This window comes from Phyllobates terribilis, unplaced genomic scaffold (genome assembly GCF_046119375.1).
Source record: "Phyllobates terribilis strain yellow unplaced genomic scaffold, ASM4611937v1 Scaffold_9__5_contigs__length_417890890, whole genome shotgun sequence".
Lineage (NCBI taxonomy): Eukaryota > Metazoa > Chordata > Amphibia > Anura > Dendrobatidae > Phyllobates > Phyllobates terribilis.
This window is the reverse complement of record NW_027362769.1, coordinates 219,787,043-219,804,639: the sequence shown is the minus strand read 5'-3', so window position 1 is coordinate 219,804,639 and position 17,597 is coordinate 219,787,043. Positions and strand designations below refer to the sequence as shown.

Genomic DNA, 17,597 nt, shown 5'->3' with positions numbered 1-17,597 from the left:
AAAAGGGATGGGGGGAAAAAAAAAACACACACAAACACACACTCTCACTTCTAGGCAACGTGTTTCTGACCTACATGGTCCTTTGTCAATGCTCAACTGAACACAGATGAGAAACAAAGATAGGAATGACTGATCTAATTAAATCAACAAACCAAGGAGTACAAAAGTGATGTAAAAACATAAATGAGATGTTCTCATAAAATTAACTAAAACCAAAGTACATTTAACAAAGAGATATAACTTTAACAAATTATATGTAACATATTAATTAATAATTAAGAATTAAATCTGATTTCTTAAGGCCATAGGGTGTGAGCTTAAGGATCCAACACATCTCCCTGTTTAATAAGGCTCTCCTCCTCTAGTGGGCTTTTTAACCCTTTCCAGGGCACAAAAAGAAAAAAGTGTGTGCGGTCGCCTGAATGAACCTGGTTAAAATGTTTGGAGGCGTTTGAGGGATAAGTCGTTTTTGAATCGCTGGAATCTCTGATGTGTTCCCATATTCTTTAAGTTTTCTTGTGGTACATCCAACATAAAATAACTAAACAGCAAAAACTACAATGAATACGATATACCACGAGTGGCGTTACAATTAATGTATTATTTTAATTTAGAAACTCATAACTATATTGATAACCGCATTTATAGTTTACTAGAATTTTTCATTTTTACTAAATATCTACAATATGAACACCTTCATGTTCCACATTTGTAAAAACCACTATAAATTGAGCCATGTTGGATTATGCTTATATTTATTAGTGTTTTTAATCATGCTCAGTGATAAAATATTACCTAATGTGGGGGCTGTTTTGACCGAAAAACCACATCCATCACAAATGATCGGATGCAGTTTATCATCCTGTGAAAGAATTGGGAGATATTTGCTAATAAGGTTTTTGTTATGTTCTGCTACCAGAGCTAAGGAAAGAGAGGAGATCTGTCCCTACGATAGAACTCAGCTTTATCCCTACGATGTAACAGGGGACCTGATCCTGCGATCAGACCTGCTAAAGTCCTAAGCTAGTCTGTACGGAGACCTATAGATATGGGGAAGGAATCCCTACAAGTACTAAGGACTGGGAGGAAAAAGGGACACCTCCTAACAGAAATAGTAGCAGACAGACAAACAAACAAAATATATAGAACACTGAGGTCCGTAGACCAAGCAAACTAACAGAGTTAGATACAGAGCACAGGCTAGCTAGAAAGTAGTTATACAATGAAGTCCAGCAAAGCCAGAAGGGCGGAGCAGGATTAAATAGGCCAACAAGGTCATGTGACCAGCAAAGGAAAAAACCTAAGAGCAAGGTTCTAACAGTACCCCCCCTTCTAAGAGGATCCTCCGGATCCCCTAGGACCAGGCTTATCAGGAAATCTCCTGTGAAACGCTCTGATAAGTCTGGAAGCGGAAACATCATCTGACCTCACCCAAGAGTTATCCTCGGGTCCGAAACCTTTCCAGGCCACCAGATACTGCAAACTACCTCTATACCGTCTAGAGTTAAGGATGCGAGAAATTTCATATTCCCCGTCCTCCACCACCAGAGGAACAGAGGCAGAGGCGTCACCATCCGACACAACAGCTTTTTTTAACAGAGAGACATGAAATACCGGATTAATTCTCCAGGAGGTAGGAACCTCCAACCTAACAGCAGATTGGTTGACAACCTGAAGCACCTTAAAGGGCCCTACAAACTTGGGACCCAATTTCTTAGAAGGAATCCTCAACCGCAGATTCCTAGAGGAAAACCAAACCATGTCACCAACAGCGAACAAAACCTCCTGTCGTTTCCTATCAAAGTAGTCTTTAGATTTTCTGTTGGCCTCCTGAAGATTACCACGCACATCCGTCCAAACTCTCTCCAAATCACCGGAAAAATTCTCCTCCTCAGGCACGGCAGATCCCAACTTGGAGAACGACCCAAACGACGGATGTCTCCCAGAACAAAAAAAGGCGAACAACCAGCAGAAGAAGATGTATGATTGTTCAGAGCAAATTCAGCAAGTGGCAGAAACTCAGACCACCCCTCTTGATTGTCTGCCACAAAACAACGCAAGAACTGCTCAACATCCTGGTTTTTCCTTTCTGTCTGGCCATTAGATTCAAGATGATATCCGGACGAGAACGACAAATGAACTCCCAACCTGTCACAAAAGGCACGCCAAAAACGAGCCACGAACTGAGGACCCCTATCAGAAACAATGTCAGTAGGAACGCCATGAAGTCTGACAATTTCCTTGACAAAGGCCTTAGCGAGAGTTTTAGCGCAGGGCAGTTTGACGAAGGGAACCAAGTGACACATCTTGCTAAAACGGTCCACGACCACCCAGATGACAGTAAAACCCTCAGAGGGGGGAAGGTCAGTTATAAAGTCCATAGCCAAATGTGTCCAAGGAGCACTAGGAACCTCCAAAGGACAAAGCAACCCCGCAGCAGGAGTATGTGAGGACTTAGATCTAGCACATATAGTACATTGACGCACCCACTTAATGACTTCCTTCTGCCATCCAGGCCACCAAAAACTGCGACCCACCAGTCTCTTGGTCTCAGAGATTCCGGGATGACCTGCCAACCGAGATTCGTGACACTCAACAAACAAATCTCTCCTAAAGGTCCCAGGCACAAACAACCTCCCATGAGGAGTGTTAGATGGGGCATTCTCCTGTGCTTTAAGAATCTCATCTTCCAAAACGGAGTCCAAAGCAGCTATCACAACACCTTCTTGTAAAATGTTCTCCTCTTTCTCAGCACCGACTATGGGAGAAAAACTGCGAGACAAGGCATCCGCCTTAACATTCTTAGTACCAGGGATGTAAGTAACGGAGAAATTAAACCGCGAGAAAAACAGTGCCCACCTAGCCTGACGGGCATTCAGGCGCTTGGCAGCATCAAGATATATCAGATTTTTATGATCCGTAAGAACCTGAACGGGAAATTCCGCACCTTCCAAGAAGTGGCGCCAGTGTTCAAATGCGAGTTTAATAGCCAATAATTCCCGATTACCAATATCGTAATTCAGTTCAGTCTCCGAAAATTTTTTTGAAAAAAAGGCACAGGGATGTAATCCATCCCCGTTATCCTGAGACAATACTGCGCCAACCCCCACAGAGGAAGCATCAACCTCAACCAAAAACGGCTTAGTCACATCAGGCTGCATAAGGATGGGAGCAGAGGTGAACCTCTCCTTGAGATACACAAAAGCTTCAATGGCCTCAGAAGACCACTGAACCGCATCAGCACCTTTCCTGGTGAGATCGGTCAGAGGTTTGACAATACTAGAAAAATTTTTTATGAATTTTCTGTAATAATTGGCGAAACCTAAAAACCTCTGTATCGATTTCAAACCAATAGGCCTAGGCCATTCCTGTACAGCTTGAACTTTAACCGGGTCCATCTCAAAACCTTCGCTGGAGATAATGTAACCCAAAAAACTAATTCTCTGTACAGCGAACTCACATTTCTCCAGCTTAGCAAAAAGCGAATTGTCCATTAACAACTGTAATACCTCACGTACGCTCCGCCAATGAGACTCCAGATCCGGCGAATAAATCAAAATGTCATCCAAATACACAACCACATTTTTGCCGATCAAAGGTCTAAGGATGTCATTAATAAGATTCTGAAAAAATGCAGGAGCATTAGTAAGACCAAAAGGCATAACCAGATTCTCAAAATGACCCACAGGAGTGTTAAAAGCAGTCTTCCATTCGTCACCCTCCTTCATGTGCAACAGATTGTATGCCCCCTTAAGGTCAATTTTAGAGAACCACTTGGCCCCCATTAACTGGTTAAACAGATCAGGAATCAATGGCAGTGGGTAAGGATTGGGTACAGTAATTTTGTTAATCTCACGAAAATCCAGACAAGGACGTAAACCGCCGTCCTTTTTTTTTTTACAAAAAAAAATCCAACCGCCACAGGAGACTTAGAGGGCCTAATGTGACCGGCGGCCAAACTTGTCTGTATGTATTCCTCCAAAGCTTTCCTCTCAGGAATAGTAAGGTTAAATAAACGACTTTTAGGAAGAGTCGCTCCAGGGACAAATTCAATAGAACAATCATAGTCTCTATGGGGAGGCAAAACCTGCGATTCCTTCTCAGAAAAAACTCTCCAAAAATCCTGAATAGGAACAGGCAATTCTCCCCTATCCAAAGCTGCAATACGCCCGTTACAACACTTGTCATAACATTTATGGCTCCAGGATTTAATTTCACTGGTAGACCAATCCAGTACAGGATTGTGAAATTTTAACCAGGGCAATCCCAATATTACTGGAGAAGGCAAGTTATTCAAAACTACCAAATCCAATTTCTCATGGTGAACACCATTAATAGTGAGAGGAAATTCACAGACCTTGAGAGTAATATTCTTCAAAGGGGAACCATCCACAGAAACCACAGCAATGGGGGATGATAAAGGTTCGGGTTTTAAATTGAGTCTTTCCAAGAATCCCCCATCAATTACATTCAGAGTAGACCCACAATCAACAAACACCCGAAATTCCATTAATTTTTCCTGAGAAATCGTGGAAGCAGCTAAAAATACACCCTTGGAATTTAAACAGGCAATACGGGCATGACTGACCATTTTTTTTTCTTTCTTCATACGAAGCTCACAGCCTTTAATCAAATGACCAGATTTTCCGCAATAGAAACACAAGCCTTCAAAAAATCTGCGATCTTTTTCTTGAGAGCGAGGTGCCACTGATCCAATCTCCATCGGTTGACTACTGTTAGTACACACATTCTCATAACCAGAAACTGACATAGCAGAGGATTTGCTCTCATTAACCCTTGCACGCAGTCTCCTATCCACCCGTATAGCTAATTGCATAGCCTGTTGCAAATCTTCAGGTGTAGGATAAGCAATTAGCAGGTCTTTAACCCTTTCATTGAGCCCAGCAAGAAATAGACTTTTCAGAGCAGAATCGTTCCACCCTGTTTGAGTAGACCAACGACGGAAATGAGTACAATATTTTTCCACATTACCTGATCCCTGTTTCAAACGTCTCAACTCAGTCTCAGCTGATGCGACACGGTCAGGATCATCATATAATAGCCCCAAAGCAGAAAAAAAACTATCCACTGATCTGAAGCATGTATCACTAGGTTGCAAAGAAAAGGCCCACTCCTGAGGCTCTTTGCGCAAAAGTGACATTATGAACCCTATGCGCTGGGATTCATCGCCAGAGGACTTGGGTCTCAAACGAAAATACAATAAGCAAGCATTTTTAAATGAAAAAAATTCTCGGTGTTCACCAAAAAATAAATCCGGCAAACATACCTTAGGCTCCAAGAAATGTGCTCCAGGACAGTTACTCACGTGCTGACGGAGCTCGGCCACCTCCAGAGAGAGTCCCTGCAGGCGATGAGCCAAATCCTGAACCGACACCATGATGGAACAGAAAAATCTTTCCTTAGAGAATTTGCAGGCTGGACTTACTGTTATGTTCTGCTACCAGAGCTAAGGAAAGAGAGGAGATCTGTCCCTACGATAGAACTCAGCTTTATCCCTACGATGTAACAGGGGACCTGATCCTGCGATCAGACCTGCTAAAGTCCTAAGCTAGTCTGTACGGAGACCTATAGATGTGGGGAAGGAATCCCTACAAGTACTAAGGACTGGGAGGAAAAAGGGACACCTCCTAACAGAAATAGTAGCAGACAGACAAACAAACAAAATATATAGAACACTGAGGTCCGTAGACCAAGCAAACTAACAGAGTTAGATACAGAGCACAGGCTAGCTAGAAAGTAGTTATACAATGAAGTCCAGCAAAGCCAGAAGGGCGGAGCAGGATTAAATAGGCCAACAAGGTCATGTGACCAGCAAAGGAAAAAACCTAAGAGCAAGGTTCTAACAGTTTTAATTTGTGAAAAATTCCATGCTAAAGGTGTTGATAAAAATTGGTTTATTAACATTTGAAGAAGGGAGTGGTTTATTTTTTAATAGTTTTCTTCTATTTTTAACACGTGTTAATGTCTATTCTGGGTATTTCCTGTCCCGCAATTGTGAACAAATAGCACTCTCCTCTAGTTTATAAATTTTATCATTGGTGCAATTTCTGGGGGCACAAATTAATTCTCCAAAAGGGATACCTTAAATGATACTTTTGGAGTGTCATGAACCTAGGTCTCAGAAGTTCATATATACAGGGTGGTCCAAAAGTAGGTGGACAGAAAGTGTAATAAGGTTATGAAGGGGGAGATTTATCAAACATGGTGTAAAGTGAAACTGGCTCAGTTGCCCTTAGCAACCAATCAGATTCCACTTTTCATTCCTCACAGACTCTTTGGAAAATGGAAGGAGGAATCTGATTGGTTGCTAAGGGTAACTGAGCCAGTTTCACAGATCTAGTTTTCACAGATAGATCTCCCCCAAATCTGTTTTCTTTTCAGATAATTCAGATAACACATAATGGCAAATAATTTAAATACAGATCAAAGAAAATGGATTTTAACAGAGTATTGGAAATCTCAAAATGCTGAAATCGTTAGAGCAAATTGGGTTGAAACATTTGGTACTCAAGCCCCAAAGAGACAAACCATTTACTGCATTCGTGACAAATTCAATGCCACTGGCTCAATCCTTAATGCTCCAAAAACTGGTCGACCAAAAACAGTCTGTACAGAAGATAATAAACAACTTGCTGCTGAAACATTTGTTCAGAGTCCAAAAAAGTCCACAGAAGAGCCTCTTTGGAATTGGGAATTTTACGAGCTTCTGAAATCTATTGGGTGGAAAGCTTATCGTCCACGTCTAATTCATGGTTTATTGGAGCATGATCCAGACAGGCGGCTGCAATTTAGTGTTTGATCAATCTCCCCCTTCATAACCTTATTACACTTTCTGTCCACCTACTTTTTGACCACCCTGTATATGCATCTAGTGCATCATAATATACCCAATGTATTATATGTTAATTCTACTTTTTGATTTGTATTCCTAAAATAAGATGTATTGGATGTAGGCTAATGATATTTACCAATATATTTTCTATCCCTCCCCATTCCCCCCCTTTTCACTTATGTCTTTCCCTTCCCCCTCCTTCATTACACAGTCCCCATGACTGGGGCTTACACATTTTGACCTTCCTGTATGTTTCATGTTAAAAACAATGTTAAAACGTTAATAAAGCTCTTTTGAAACTTAGAGTAGTATTACCCGTAATGGATTTGCAATCAGTACACGTATCAATTTTATTAGTAATAATATTAGATGATCATAACAAATAAAAAAATTGAATATCATTTTTTTGCCAGTTATGAGTAAATTTGAAATTGTACAAATTATCTATATATATATAATCGTCTTATCCTGTCTGTCTGTCTTTCTGTCTGTCCTGGAAATCCCGCGTCGCTCATAGGTCCGGCAGCGGCCAATCAGCGCTGCGGGATTTCTGAAAAAAGATGGCGGCCGTTAGTGGCTCATCTGGCGGACAGAGGTCAGCGGCGATGCAGCGGGAAGATGAGCGGCGCTAGCAGCACAACTACCCCGACCGGCGCCGCTGACCTCCATGCGGCTAACGTCGGAAGATCAGCGGCTTGGCCCGCTGATCTCCCGACAGCAAGTGTGAACGGAGGACCGGGGAGCGGCGCCGCCGGTCGGGATGCTTCTGCTGTGAGCAGCCGCTCATCTCCCGGCTTCTCGCAGCAGAAGGAGCCGCACAGGCAGCGCCGCTCCCCGGTCCTCGCTAATACGGAGCCGCACAAGCAGCGCTGCTCCCGGGCCCACACTAATACGACGCTGATTGGTTTCGGTGGCCAGCCGCGACCAATCAGCGAGATGGGCGGCAAATTTAAACGCCGCTCTGCTGATTGGTCGCGGCCGCCGGCAACCGCTACCAATCAGCGATTTTGGCGCCAAATTTAAACACCGCTCTGCTCATTGGTCCCGGCCGCCCGAGACCAATCAGCGAGATTGCCGCCAAATTTAAACAACGCTCTGCTGATTGGTCGATTTTATCGCCAAATTTAAACAAGCTCTCCGGTCCTCACTAACACAGTTCGCTGATTAGTCACGGCCGCCACCCGTGACCAATCACCGATCTTGTCGCCAAATTTAAACACCGTTTTGCTGATTAGTCGCGGTTGCCGGCCGCGACCAATCAGCGATTTTGGCGCCAAATTTAAACAACGTTCTGCTGATTGCGCCCGGTCTGCTGCATACATATTCTAGAATACCCGATGCGTTAGAATCGGGCCACCATCTAGTTATTAATATAATCAATCAATCAATGAAGTGGGGCACGGCCGCCTCACTGCCAGACCAAATGATAATAGTCATCTATATAGCGGCCACACCACACTACATGTTCAAAAAAGTAGATTAGCAGTGGAAAAAATATATTACTCTTCCCAGATGGCATCCAAAATATTAGCAAACGAAGGTGAATGTTTAGCGCCCGTGGTAGCACCGACTAACTGAAAATAAGATTCACCCTCAAACAAAAAATAGTTAACAATATTCCACAGCCATAACGATAAACCTCTTTAAATCAGATGTATATAAAGAATATCGATCCAAAAATGAAGGAACAATTGAAAACCTATATGATATATATACGGTATGTACACCTTTATACTTTATTATTTAGATGGCAGGAAGACTTCCAGCAACTACAATGGAAAGGACTATAAGTAATATTTTTATTAGTAAGTATTAAAATATCAAATGGAAAAAAAATAAAACACACTAGGCCTATGCATTTCTATGATTACGATCCTTAGAGCTCGAAACGCGTAGGCCTAATGCTTTTATTTTTTTCCCCTTTTGATATTTTAATACTTACTAATAAATTCTTTTATAGTAATTTCAATTGTGGTTGATCATTTTCACCTGGGAATCAGCCCGTGCACAGCACCCTTATCAGATGGAATGAAACCTGAACAGGGTGAGCTGATGTTATATTTTTCTTTGCCTTGTTCACACTTTATTATTGCATAGAAAAATGGCTAAATATCCAAGGACACTCATAAAAATTGGCATTCTTTCCTAAATGTATTAGCCGCACCCCATTTCTGAAAGTTTTCAAAACAATATGGAAAGGCAGATAATAAACCTGGTGTACATTATTACATGATGGGGGAATAAACCCAGCAGTGAGATGACCCCACACAGCTGCATGGCAGTTTATACTACTTACAGTCTTTGCTTTGCTGAGTAGAGACAGCCTGATGTAGCCTCGTCCATGTCTTCGTAGATAGAGGATGTAAAATGGTGAACAGGCAAATAGGTAAAAACAGGGTATCCAGTAAAGGATGGTATTATGGAAACACCAGGAGAAGTCAGGATTATCTGTGTGCCAAGTCTGGTTTACATCCTGCAAGAACAAACAACTAATATATTACATCAAGTAGTGATAGTTCAGATTATTAATAATTGTGGTTTAGTGGCATCGATCACTAGTATAAAACATTCCTTGGGATGTCCAATTCTTTTTCTCCTATGTGAAAAAAATAGACCGACTTTCATCATTGTTTGGTCAATGTGTCCATTTTAAGTCTAAATGCACACAGTCTTTTTGCCAAAAAGAAACTCAAAGTTTTGAGATTTGGAGGACGATTTGAAGTTTCCAGTTCAAAAACTCCTCAAAAATCAGTGTTTGAGCAGTTTTTTTTTTTTAATGCACAAAAAGTGATGGAGGTTTCTCAAGCTTCTCTAATCAGACTAACATGAAAAGTGGCCAGCACTAGGGTGCAACAAGGAGGTCATCAGAGTGCTGTCCGAATCTTTCACTTGAACGAAGGAGCTTGACCCATGACTTGGATGAAAATCGGACATGTCTTTTTTTTTTTTTGAATGAGGCCTAAATCTGTCACATAGTGCCTGCAAATCCCCAGAATACAGCCTTTAATTATCTCCGGCTCCTGTCTGGTGAGGAGCTGCTGACTGTATACAACATAGCTATCAGTTAACCATTCACCATAGCAATGACATACGGTAGGTTGTGTCTGGGGAACGATTGTTAGACTTGTTCCCTGTCATTATCACAGTCCTGTTTTATGGTTTAAGCTAAACAAATACAGTCTATAAACCAATATTAAAGTATTACTGTAACATACCTGGCGGCGTCCTTGCATAGTGGTCCATCTCCCACTGTGCAAGAGCGCGCACTTGATCTCCAGTCCAGAATGTCTCTCTGGCTTCCCTCCATGCTGTCTGTTTGCTTCTGTGTCTGCTGCTTAAGGGCGGCGCCCGATCACCTCCTGCTTTTTGTACCTGCTGCAGGCACACCCCTTGTGCGTCCTCAGCCTATTGCTGTCTGTCACCTGGTATTTAAAAGAGCTGCCCCAATTAACCCATGCCTGAGCATCTTGCCCTGTCAGTTGGCTTTGGTCTCTGACATGCCAGATCCTGTCTATGTTACCTGTCTTGCAGTATCTGTTCCCATGTCTGTACTGTGTCCTATCTGTGTACTTTAACCTGCAGTCTGTACTCATTCCTTGCCTGTTCGTCCCGCCTCTCTGGGGGCCGTATTCCCAGACCCGCTCCTGTATCCCGCTGCAGTGTCGGTCTCCTCCGTACACTCAGTTCCAGTCTGAACTCTCTCCTATCTTTTACCTGTTTTTTCTCTATGTCCGTTCCTTTCCTTTTTCTGCAGAGTCTGAACTCGTACCTACTCCTGCTCGTTGTCACTGTACTTCCGTTTGTGAGTTTGTGGTCCACTCGCTACTTCTCTGCAAGTACCCTGTGGGTATGTGGTTCTGCCTTCCCTTCTAGTCTGTTCCGTGTGAACAGAGCCCTGTTCCCTCCGCGTCTGCGGTTTTCGCTTTGCTCAGCTCTGTCCGCCGCGTCTGCGGTTTTCGCTTTGCTCAGCTCTGTCCGCCGCGTCTGCGGTTTTCGCTTTGCTCAGCTCTGTCCGCCGCGTCTGCGGTTTTCGCTTTGCTCAGCTCTGTCCGCCGCGTCTGCGGTTTTCGCTTTGCTCAGCTCTGTCCACCGCGTCTGCGGTTTTCGCTTTGCTCAGCTCTGTCCACCGCGTCTGCGGTTTTCGCTTTGCTCAGCTCTGTCCACCGCGTCTGCGGTTTTCGCTTTGCTCAGCTCTGTCCACCGCGTCTGCGGTTTTCGCTTTGCTCAGCTCTGTCCACCGCGTCTGCGGTTTTCACTTTGCTCAGCTCTGTCCACCGCGTCTGCGGTTTTCGCTTTGCTCAGCTCTGTCCACCGCGTCTGCGGTTTTCGCTTTGCTCAGCTCTGTCCACCGCGTCTGCGGTTTTCGCTTTGCTCAGCTCTGTCCACCGCGTCTGCGGTTTTCGCTTTGCTCAGCTCTGTCCACCGCGTCTGCGGTTTTCGCTTTGCTCAGCTCTGTCCACCGCGTCTGCGGTTTTCGCTTTGCTCAGCTCTGTCCACCGCGTCTGCGGTTTTCGCTTTGCTCAGCTCTGTCCACCGCGTCTGCGGTTTTCGCTTTGCTCAGCTCTGTCCACCGCGTCTGCGGTTTTCGCTTTGCTCAGCTCTGTCCACCGCGTCTGCGGTTTTCGCTTTGCTCAGCTCTGTCCACCGCGTCTGCGGTTTTCGCTTTGCTCAGCTCTGTCTACCGCGTCTGCGGTTTCGAATTTGTCTCCCAGTCTGTACTGGACCCTACCCAGCCTGTGCTCTAGTCTGCCTGTTCCTGTATTCCCCGGTGTGGGTCAACAGCCGTGTCCGGAGTCTGACCTGGAGTAGACCCTGGTTCCTCTGCTCGGTTCCTCCCTGGTGCACTGGCGTCGTATGCCATCGTGCGACCTTGGTCGGATCGGGCAGATACTTAGTTACGCCCCTCCAGGCACTCTCCGGTTCATGGCACAGTGGAATCACTACATAAACACGCACACGCCAGTCAGTCCGGGCGTGTGCATTACAATTACAATGAATGGCTAGAATACTACTTCTAGACAAAATTGCGAAAAGCTATGATTTAGGACAGATTCAGACATCCATGTTTCATGTACGTGCTCTACCTGTGGATTTCACCAACAGAACACATTCCCATTAACGTCTATGAGGGCTGTCCACGAAAGTGAGCTTTAGCGCACAGTGCGTGTGCCAAAAAATCATGGAGACATGTCTTTTTTTTTTTCATATTGCAGAGATAGTATTTTTAGTTATTTATTTCACTCAATTATATACCACCATTAACTCCACAGCCCTTTACAGACATTATCATCACTGTCCCCATTGGGGCTCACAATCTTCATTCCCTATCAGTAAGTCTTTGGAGTGTGGGAGGAAACCGGAGAGACCCCAAAAAACTATGGAGAGAACATACAAACTCCTTGCAGATGTTGTCCTTGGTGGGCTTTGAACCCAGGACCCCAGTGCTGCAATGCTAACCACTGAGCCACCATGCTGCCCTATAAGCAATCACACATTTCCTGAAGAATTTTGCACACATTGAGTCACTAACAATGGACTATCTCCAGGGAAGACTACTCCCTACACTTACTGTAACAGCCACATTTAATAAAAAAACTACAAAAACAAACAAGTAATGTAAAACACTATGTCGAAGGAGCTTATCCTACATAGTTCCATGGAAAGTACAGATAACGTATGTCCATCAAGGTCCGACAAGGGAGAGGATGTAGATCCTTGTGATAACCCTTTAAAGAGAATCTATTCCTGAGCTAGAAAGTTATCATAAACCTACACACTGTGCAGAATTATTAGGCAATTTGTATTTTTGATGATTAATTCTATTATTGAACAACTGAAGAACTGTTGGTAAATCCAAGAGGCTAATAAACCTGAATATTTAAGAAAGTAACAATGAGGTTTTGTCTCTCTTAGGAGAACATCTCTGTGTGCAGAATTATTATGCAACTAAATGAAAAAAACTGAAATTTTTCAATTTCAGTTGTTTATTTTCATCAGTTAAAGTGAGAATAATCACCAACAACTCAACATGTACAAAATACATTTCTGAGATTTCCAAAAAATATCAGTTCCCAATATAGCCGCCAGTAACAGCCATAAGCTCCATCCATGGAGTCTATCAGTTTCTTAATCTGTTGACAATCAACTTTTTGGGCAGCACCAACCAAAGCCTCCAAGACACTGGTCAGAGAGATGGCGGTTCTCCTTCACCGTGAGGAATTAGGCGTTATGCATTGTCCTACATAAAAATCATGGTTTTCTTGAAAGATGCAGATTCTTTCCTGTACCACTGCTTGAAGAAAGTTTCTTCAAGACAACTCCGAAACCTGCCAGTTTTCAAGATTCCATCAATGAAGACAGTGATTGGATGCAGCAGCCAAATGGATGTAGGGTGCGTCACAGCTGCAGGAAAATCAACGATGCAAGAAGAAGGCCAAAAGAGAACAGATCCTCTGCAGAAGTGAAAGGGACCTACTCATTGTCCAATAATATTTCCTCATATAATCTTTGGGACCAAAAGGGGAATTTCATGTAAGTGCATAGGAAAACATAGATCCTTTCACAAACATAGTAAAGAAGCCTAGGTAACTTATAAAATATAGCATTTTATGAACTGAACATTATCTGTAAAAATAAAACGCTTACCCAAAATTTTTCAGACTCTTCGAGTTTACAGAGCCACTTCATAATGGCAGGAGGTATATTAGGAACTATAAGATTATCCAAAGTGAAGGTATCCAAAGTTCTACAAAGTCCAAAAACTGAGCACGAGACCAAATACCATGTTTCGGACTGAGAGATGTGATGCTTTCTGGTTCTCGGAGAACTATTCTATGCTGTTGCCTCGATTTCAGACTTTCCAACATTCCAAGATCTTCCTTTCATTGTTCAAGTGCATTAGTGACATTTCCTTCTCAGTCCATTAACCAGACGAGCTCTGCCAATCACACCCTGCAAGAAAGACATACCGTAACTATTCACTGGAATAACCACTGTACCAGATGTAGGAGAGGAAGACTTGGCAAGAAAAGTCTTTACAGGTCGGGGATTTTTCATTGCACTGAACTATACATTCATGGATTTATTCGGATTGTCTGATCTCATACGGACTATAATTTAATTTACATTTTTTATATGAATTTTGGATATTATAATCTCATAATAATCCTATGTACAATAAATGGCTAAACACATCCATAATTTTTTTTTCTGCACGATTTTCAAGGACACTAAGCCAAGGGGTCCATTAGTACAAAGGATCATGGCAGAGGCAATGAATAATATTCAGGTACCATAGGACTGGGCTATGCAGTGACTTTGGGAGTCTTATGAGATTATGTGAAACTGCAGCGGAAGTAATTATATAATTAGATCTGAGTAAAATAATAAAGACTCTACAATATAACGCCTATTAATTAGTTTCAAGATCATATTTCATAATGGCAAATACTGTAAGAGATTGGAAAAAAATAGCAGCAGTGGAGAAGGCAGGCAATAATAATCCACTTCTGTCTTCTCCCCAGGGTCCTGGCTGTGCCTGACAATAAGAGACAAGACCTGCCCAATTGCAGTAGCTTTAAAGGATTTTTCCATTTTTTAAAAAGTGGTCTCTAAATGATCGCACTCATGTAAGATAACAAAATCAGATCGTACTCACCTTAACTGGATCCAGTGCCGGTTCTCTGCCTATGCTCATGTATCTGTGTTGTAGTTTTAGCACTGAGCTCAGTGGCTCTGCTTTTACCAAATTTTTCATGATGATCTGACACAAGATGTAATAGTGGCTGAAGAGCACAATCATTTTTTTTTTCCATTTTCGCTTCTTTATTGTGGAGATATTAGTAATCAAAGTATTTGGCACCTAATGAGTTAACTTTTGTTAAGTCCAAGTAAGTGTTATCAGATGGTTTTCACTGGGGGCGTGTACTTCTCTCAGTATTATGTGGACCAATCATAAGCAGGTGGTAAACACACTGGAGAAAGAACACACCCCCACCCACACCTTAGAGCAGGGTTCTCAATGTAGGAGATGTATGACAGCTAGTCCTGATCGCCTGGTCTAATCTTCTGCATGATTAGAAAGTGCTGGAAATAGAGCACAGATGACCAACACCTTTTAGATAGGTCAATAAATGAGCAGAACAGGTTGTCATATGTCTCATACAGGAGTAGCCTGCTCTGTTCTCATTGCAGAGTGATTACAGGTTGCTGTGAGCATAGTAGACATAAGGGGTATTACTGACATCTCTGGACAGACAGTGTGGGGGAGGGGAAATACTGCAGAGGTAACAGTGTTCTGAGAGGAGGAGAGCTGATAGAAGGGCTTGTAATGTGACACAGCTACTCTCAGCTGCACTTCCCCTTCCCCCACACAAATTGCCAGGATGTTATCAGAAAGGTGTTAGAGTCTTCTATACTTTAATCCCAGAACTTTCTAATCATGTAGGAGGTTAGACCAGGATATCAGAGCTGTATTATTACATCTCAAACACTGAAAAAACTGCTGTAAGATATGATGGGGCATGTTCTTCTTTTCTTTGAGTGTTGCTGCCTGCTTATTATTAAGCAACTTATATAGGAAGCAGTACATGCCTCCAGTGATCTGATAACAACAACTTCCACTTCACAAAAGTTAACTCATTAGGTGCCACATACTTCAATTGCTAATATCTCCAGACTCAACAACGGAGAGGCGACACTTAAAAAAAAAACCCACAAAAAAACGTGTTTTATCGTGCAGCCACTATTAAATCATGTGTAGTTCAACATGACACATTTAGTGAAAGGTCCTTGTTAAATCTATAATTCTGCTCAATTTATACATCTGGCTGTTGCCGAAGCTGCTAGCAGCTGACTGGTGGATGAACTGAGTATCGAACCCCTACTGATCTGATATTGATGGATAGGTAATAAATATCATATGCCGGAGGATACTCAGTCTTGATAAATAAAGTGTCCTTCCAGAATAACATTTTTCCATAAAATGCCAAAAATCTACTCTCAAGGGCTCATTCACACATCAAGTTTTGTCGTACAAGTGCTATTCATGTTTTTCACAGATGTTATCTATAATCTTTAATAGTGAACGGAATCATTCACATGTCCGTGATTTTTTTTGTGTTCTGCACAAAATCGCAGATACATGTCCAATCTTAATCTGAATATTCAATTAAAGTCAATGAAAGTCGATGGGTCCGGGGGGAAAAAAAAAAAAAAAAAAAATCGGATAGCACTCAAATATCAGATTATGGTCTGATTTTCATCTTATTAATAGGAGATGGCAGGGGAATTTTCTTTTCACATGAGAAAAAGTGATAAAAATTAGACCAAACTGATGAAAATTAAAAGAAACTGATTAAACTGTCGCACGTAAAAACTGATGTGTGAATGAGCCCTAACCACTGAAATAAGTATTGATGTGCAGAAAAATCCTATTTCCTATTCATAATGATAAAAACAGATACTAAAATAAATTCCACAGCGCTTTACAGACTTTATCGGCACTGTCCCCATTGGGGTTCACAATCTAGAATCTATATTAGAATCCCATATACACCCAACCTACTTCCTTTCGGATGGATTAAAGATTATCCATTTTTAATATATAGGTTTAACGTGTCCGTCGAGCATACTGCAAAAAGGTGAGAAAAGGACAACAGAAAAAAAACAAAAAAACCCAAAGGGTCTGGTGAGACATATGCCAAAAAAAGTCCATAGACCGGCGACATGAGGGCACAGCCACATTGTGGTCGTGTGATAAGTGATGACTGGTCCATTGTGAGATTTCCTTGCACATGTCTCACCGCCAAGACATGTCCTCAAAACAAACGCACTACATAATCTACAGCAGGTGTAGTTGTCGCAGCACCAGAGGTAGAAGTTTCCTGGCGGACATTACACCAGTCACAGGCAGTGATACACAGGAGCACACGTCAGTAACACGTATAATAAGGATATACATACTGTCTGGAGCGCGGTGTGACAGGATCCACCTCTATCAGTACACTACTACACAAGTCATACAGCTGCTGCCAGTAGGAGGGAGAGGAGGGAAGTGAGAGCTGGGAGGTGACAGCACAGCATGACAGGAGGGAGGAGCAGCCATATTGTTCGCCATATACAGGGAGACAGGGCAGGTCACATAACTACAGCCAGAGATACTGCCTCCTCTCTCCATAACGTATGGCTAGGCCGGGTACATGTACAGTACGGTATAGAGGAGGCTAGTACAGGTATAGTATGGAGGAGGATAGTATATTTACAGTACGGTATAGAGGAATAGTGTGTGTACGATAGAGGATATAAAGGCTAAGTACAGGTATAGTACAGTATGGAGGATAGTACAGTATATAGAGCATAGTCTATATACGGTACAGAGGATAATACATGAACAGTACGGTATAGAGGAGGGATAGTGTATATACAGTATAAAGGAGGATAATACATGTATAGTACGGTATAGAGGAGGAATAGTGAATATACAGTATAAAGGAGGATAATACATGTATAGTACGGTATAGTGGAGTGAGTGAATATACGGTATACAAGGAGGATAATACATGTATAGTACGGTATAGTGGAGTGAGTGAATATACGGTATACAAGGAGGATAATACATGTATAGTACGGTATAGCGGAGTGATAGTGAATATACAGTATACAGGAGGATAGTACATGTATAGTACGGTATAGTGGAGTGAGTGAATATACGGTATACAAGGAGGATAATACATGTATAGTACGG

The 17,597-nt window shown here is 42.4% G+C and overlaps 1 protein-coding gene across 2 annotated transcripts in view; it reads right to left on the bottom strand.

Moving 5' to 3' along the window:
- The window catches only part of LOC141162038 (multidrug resistance-associated protein 1-like), a 122,548-nt gene extending 105,614 nt beyond the window's left edge, over positions 1-16,934 (bottom strand). Inside the window, exons 1-3 of one of the 2 annotated variants that reach the window (XM_073647685.1) lie at positions 16,817-16,934; positions 13,499-13,804; positions 9,150-9,326 (exon numbers count right to left, since the gene is read on the bottom strand). In XM_073647685.1, the coding sequence (XP_073503786.1) occupies positions 9,150-9,326; positions 13,499-13,540 (219 nt within the window). In that variant the 5' untranslated portion in view covers positions 13,541-13,804; positions 16,817-16,934. Of the gene's footprint in view, positions 1-9,149; positions 9,327-10,068; positions 10,204-13,498; positions 13,805-16,816 lie in introns of those variants that run through there. The other variant, XM_073647686.1, reaches the window with a different exon arrangement.
- Between the last annotated feature and the right edge of the window lie 663 nt (positions 16,935-17,597).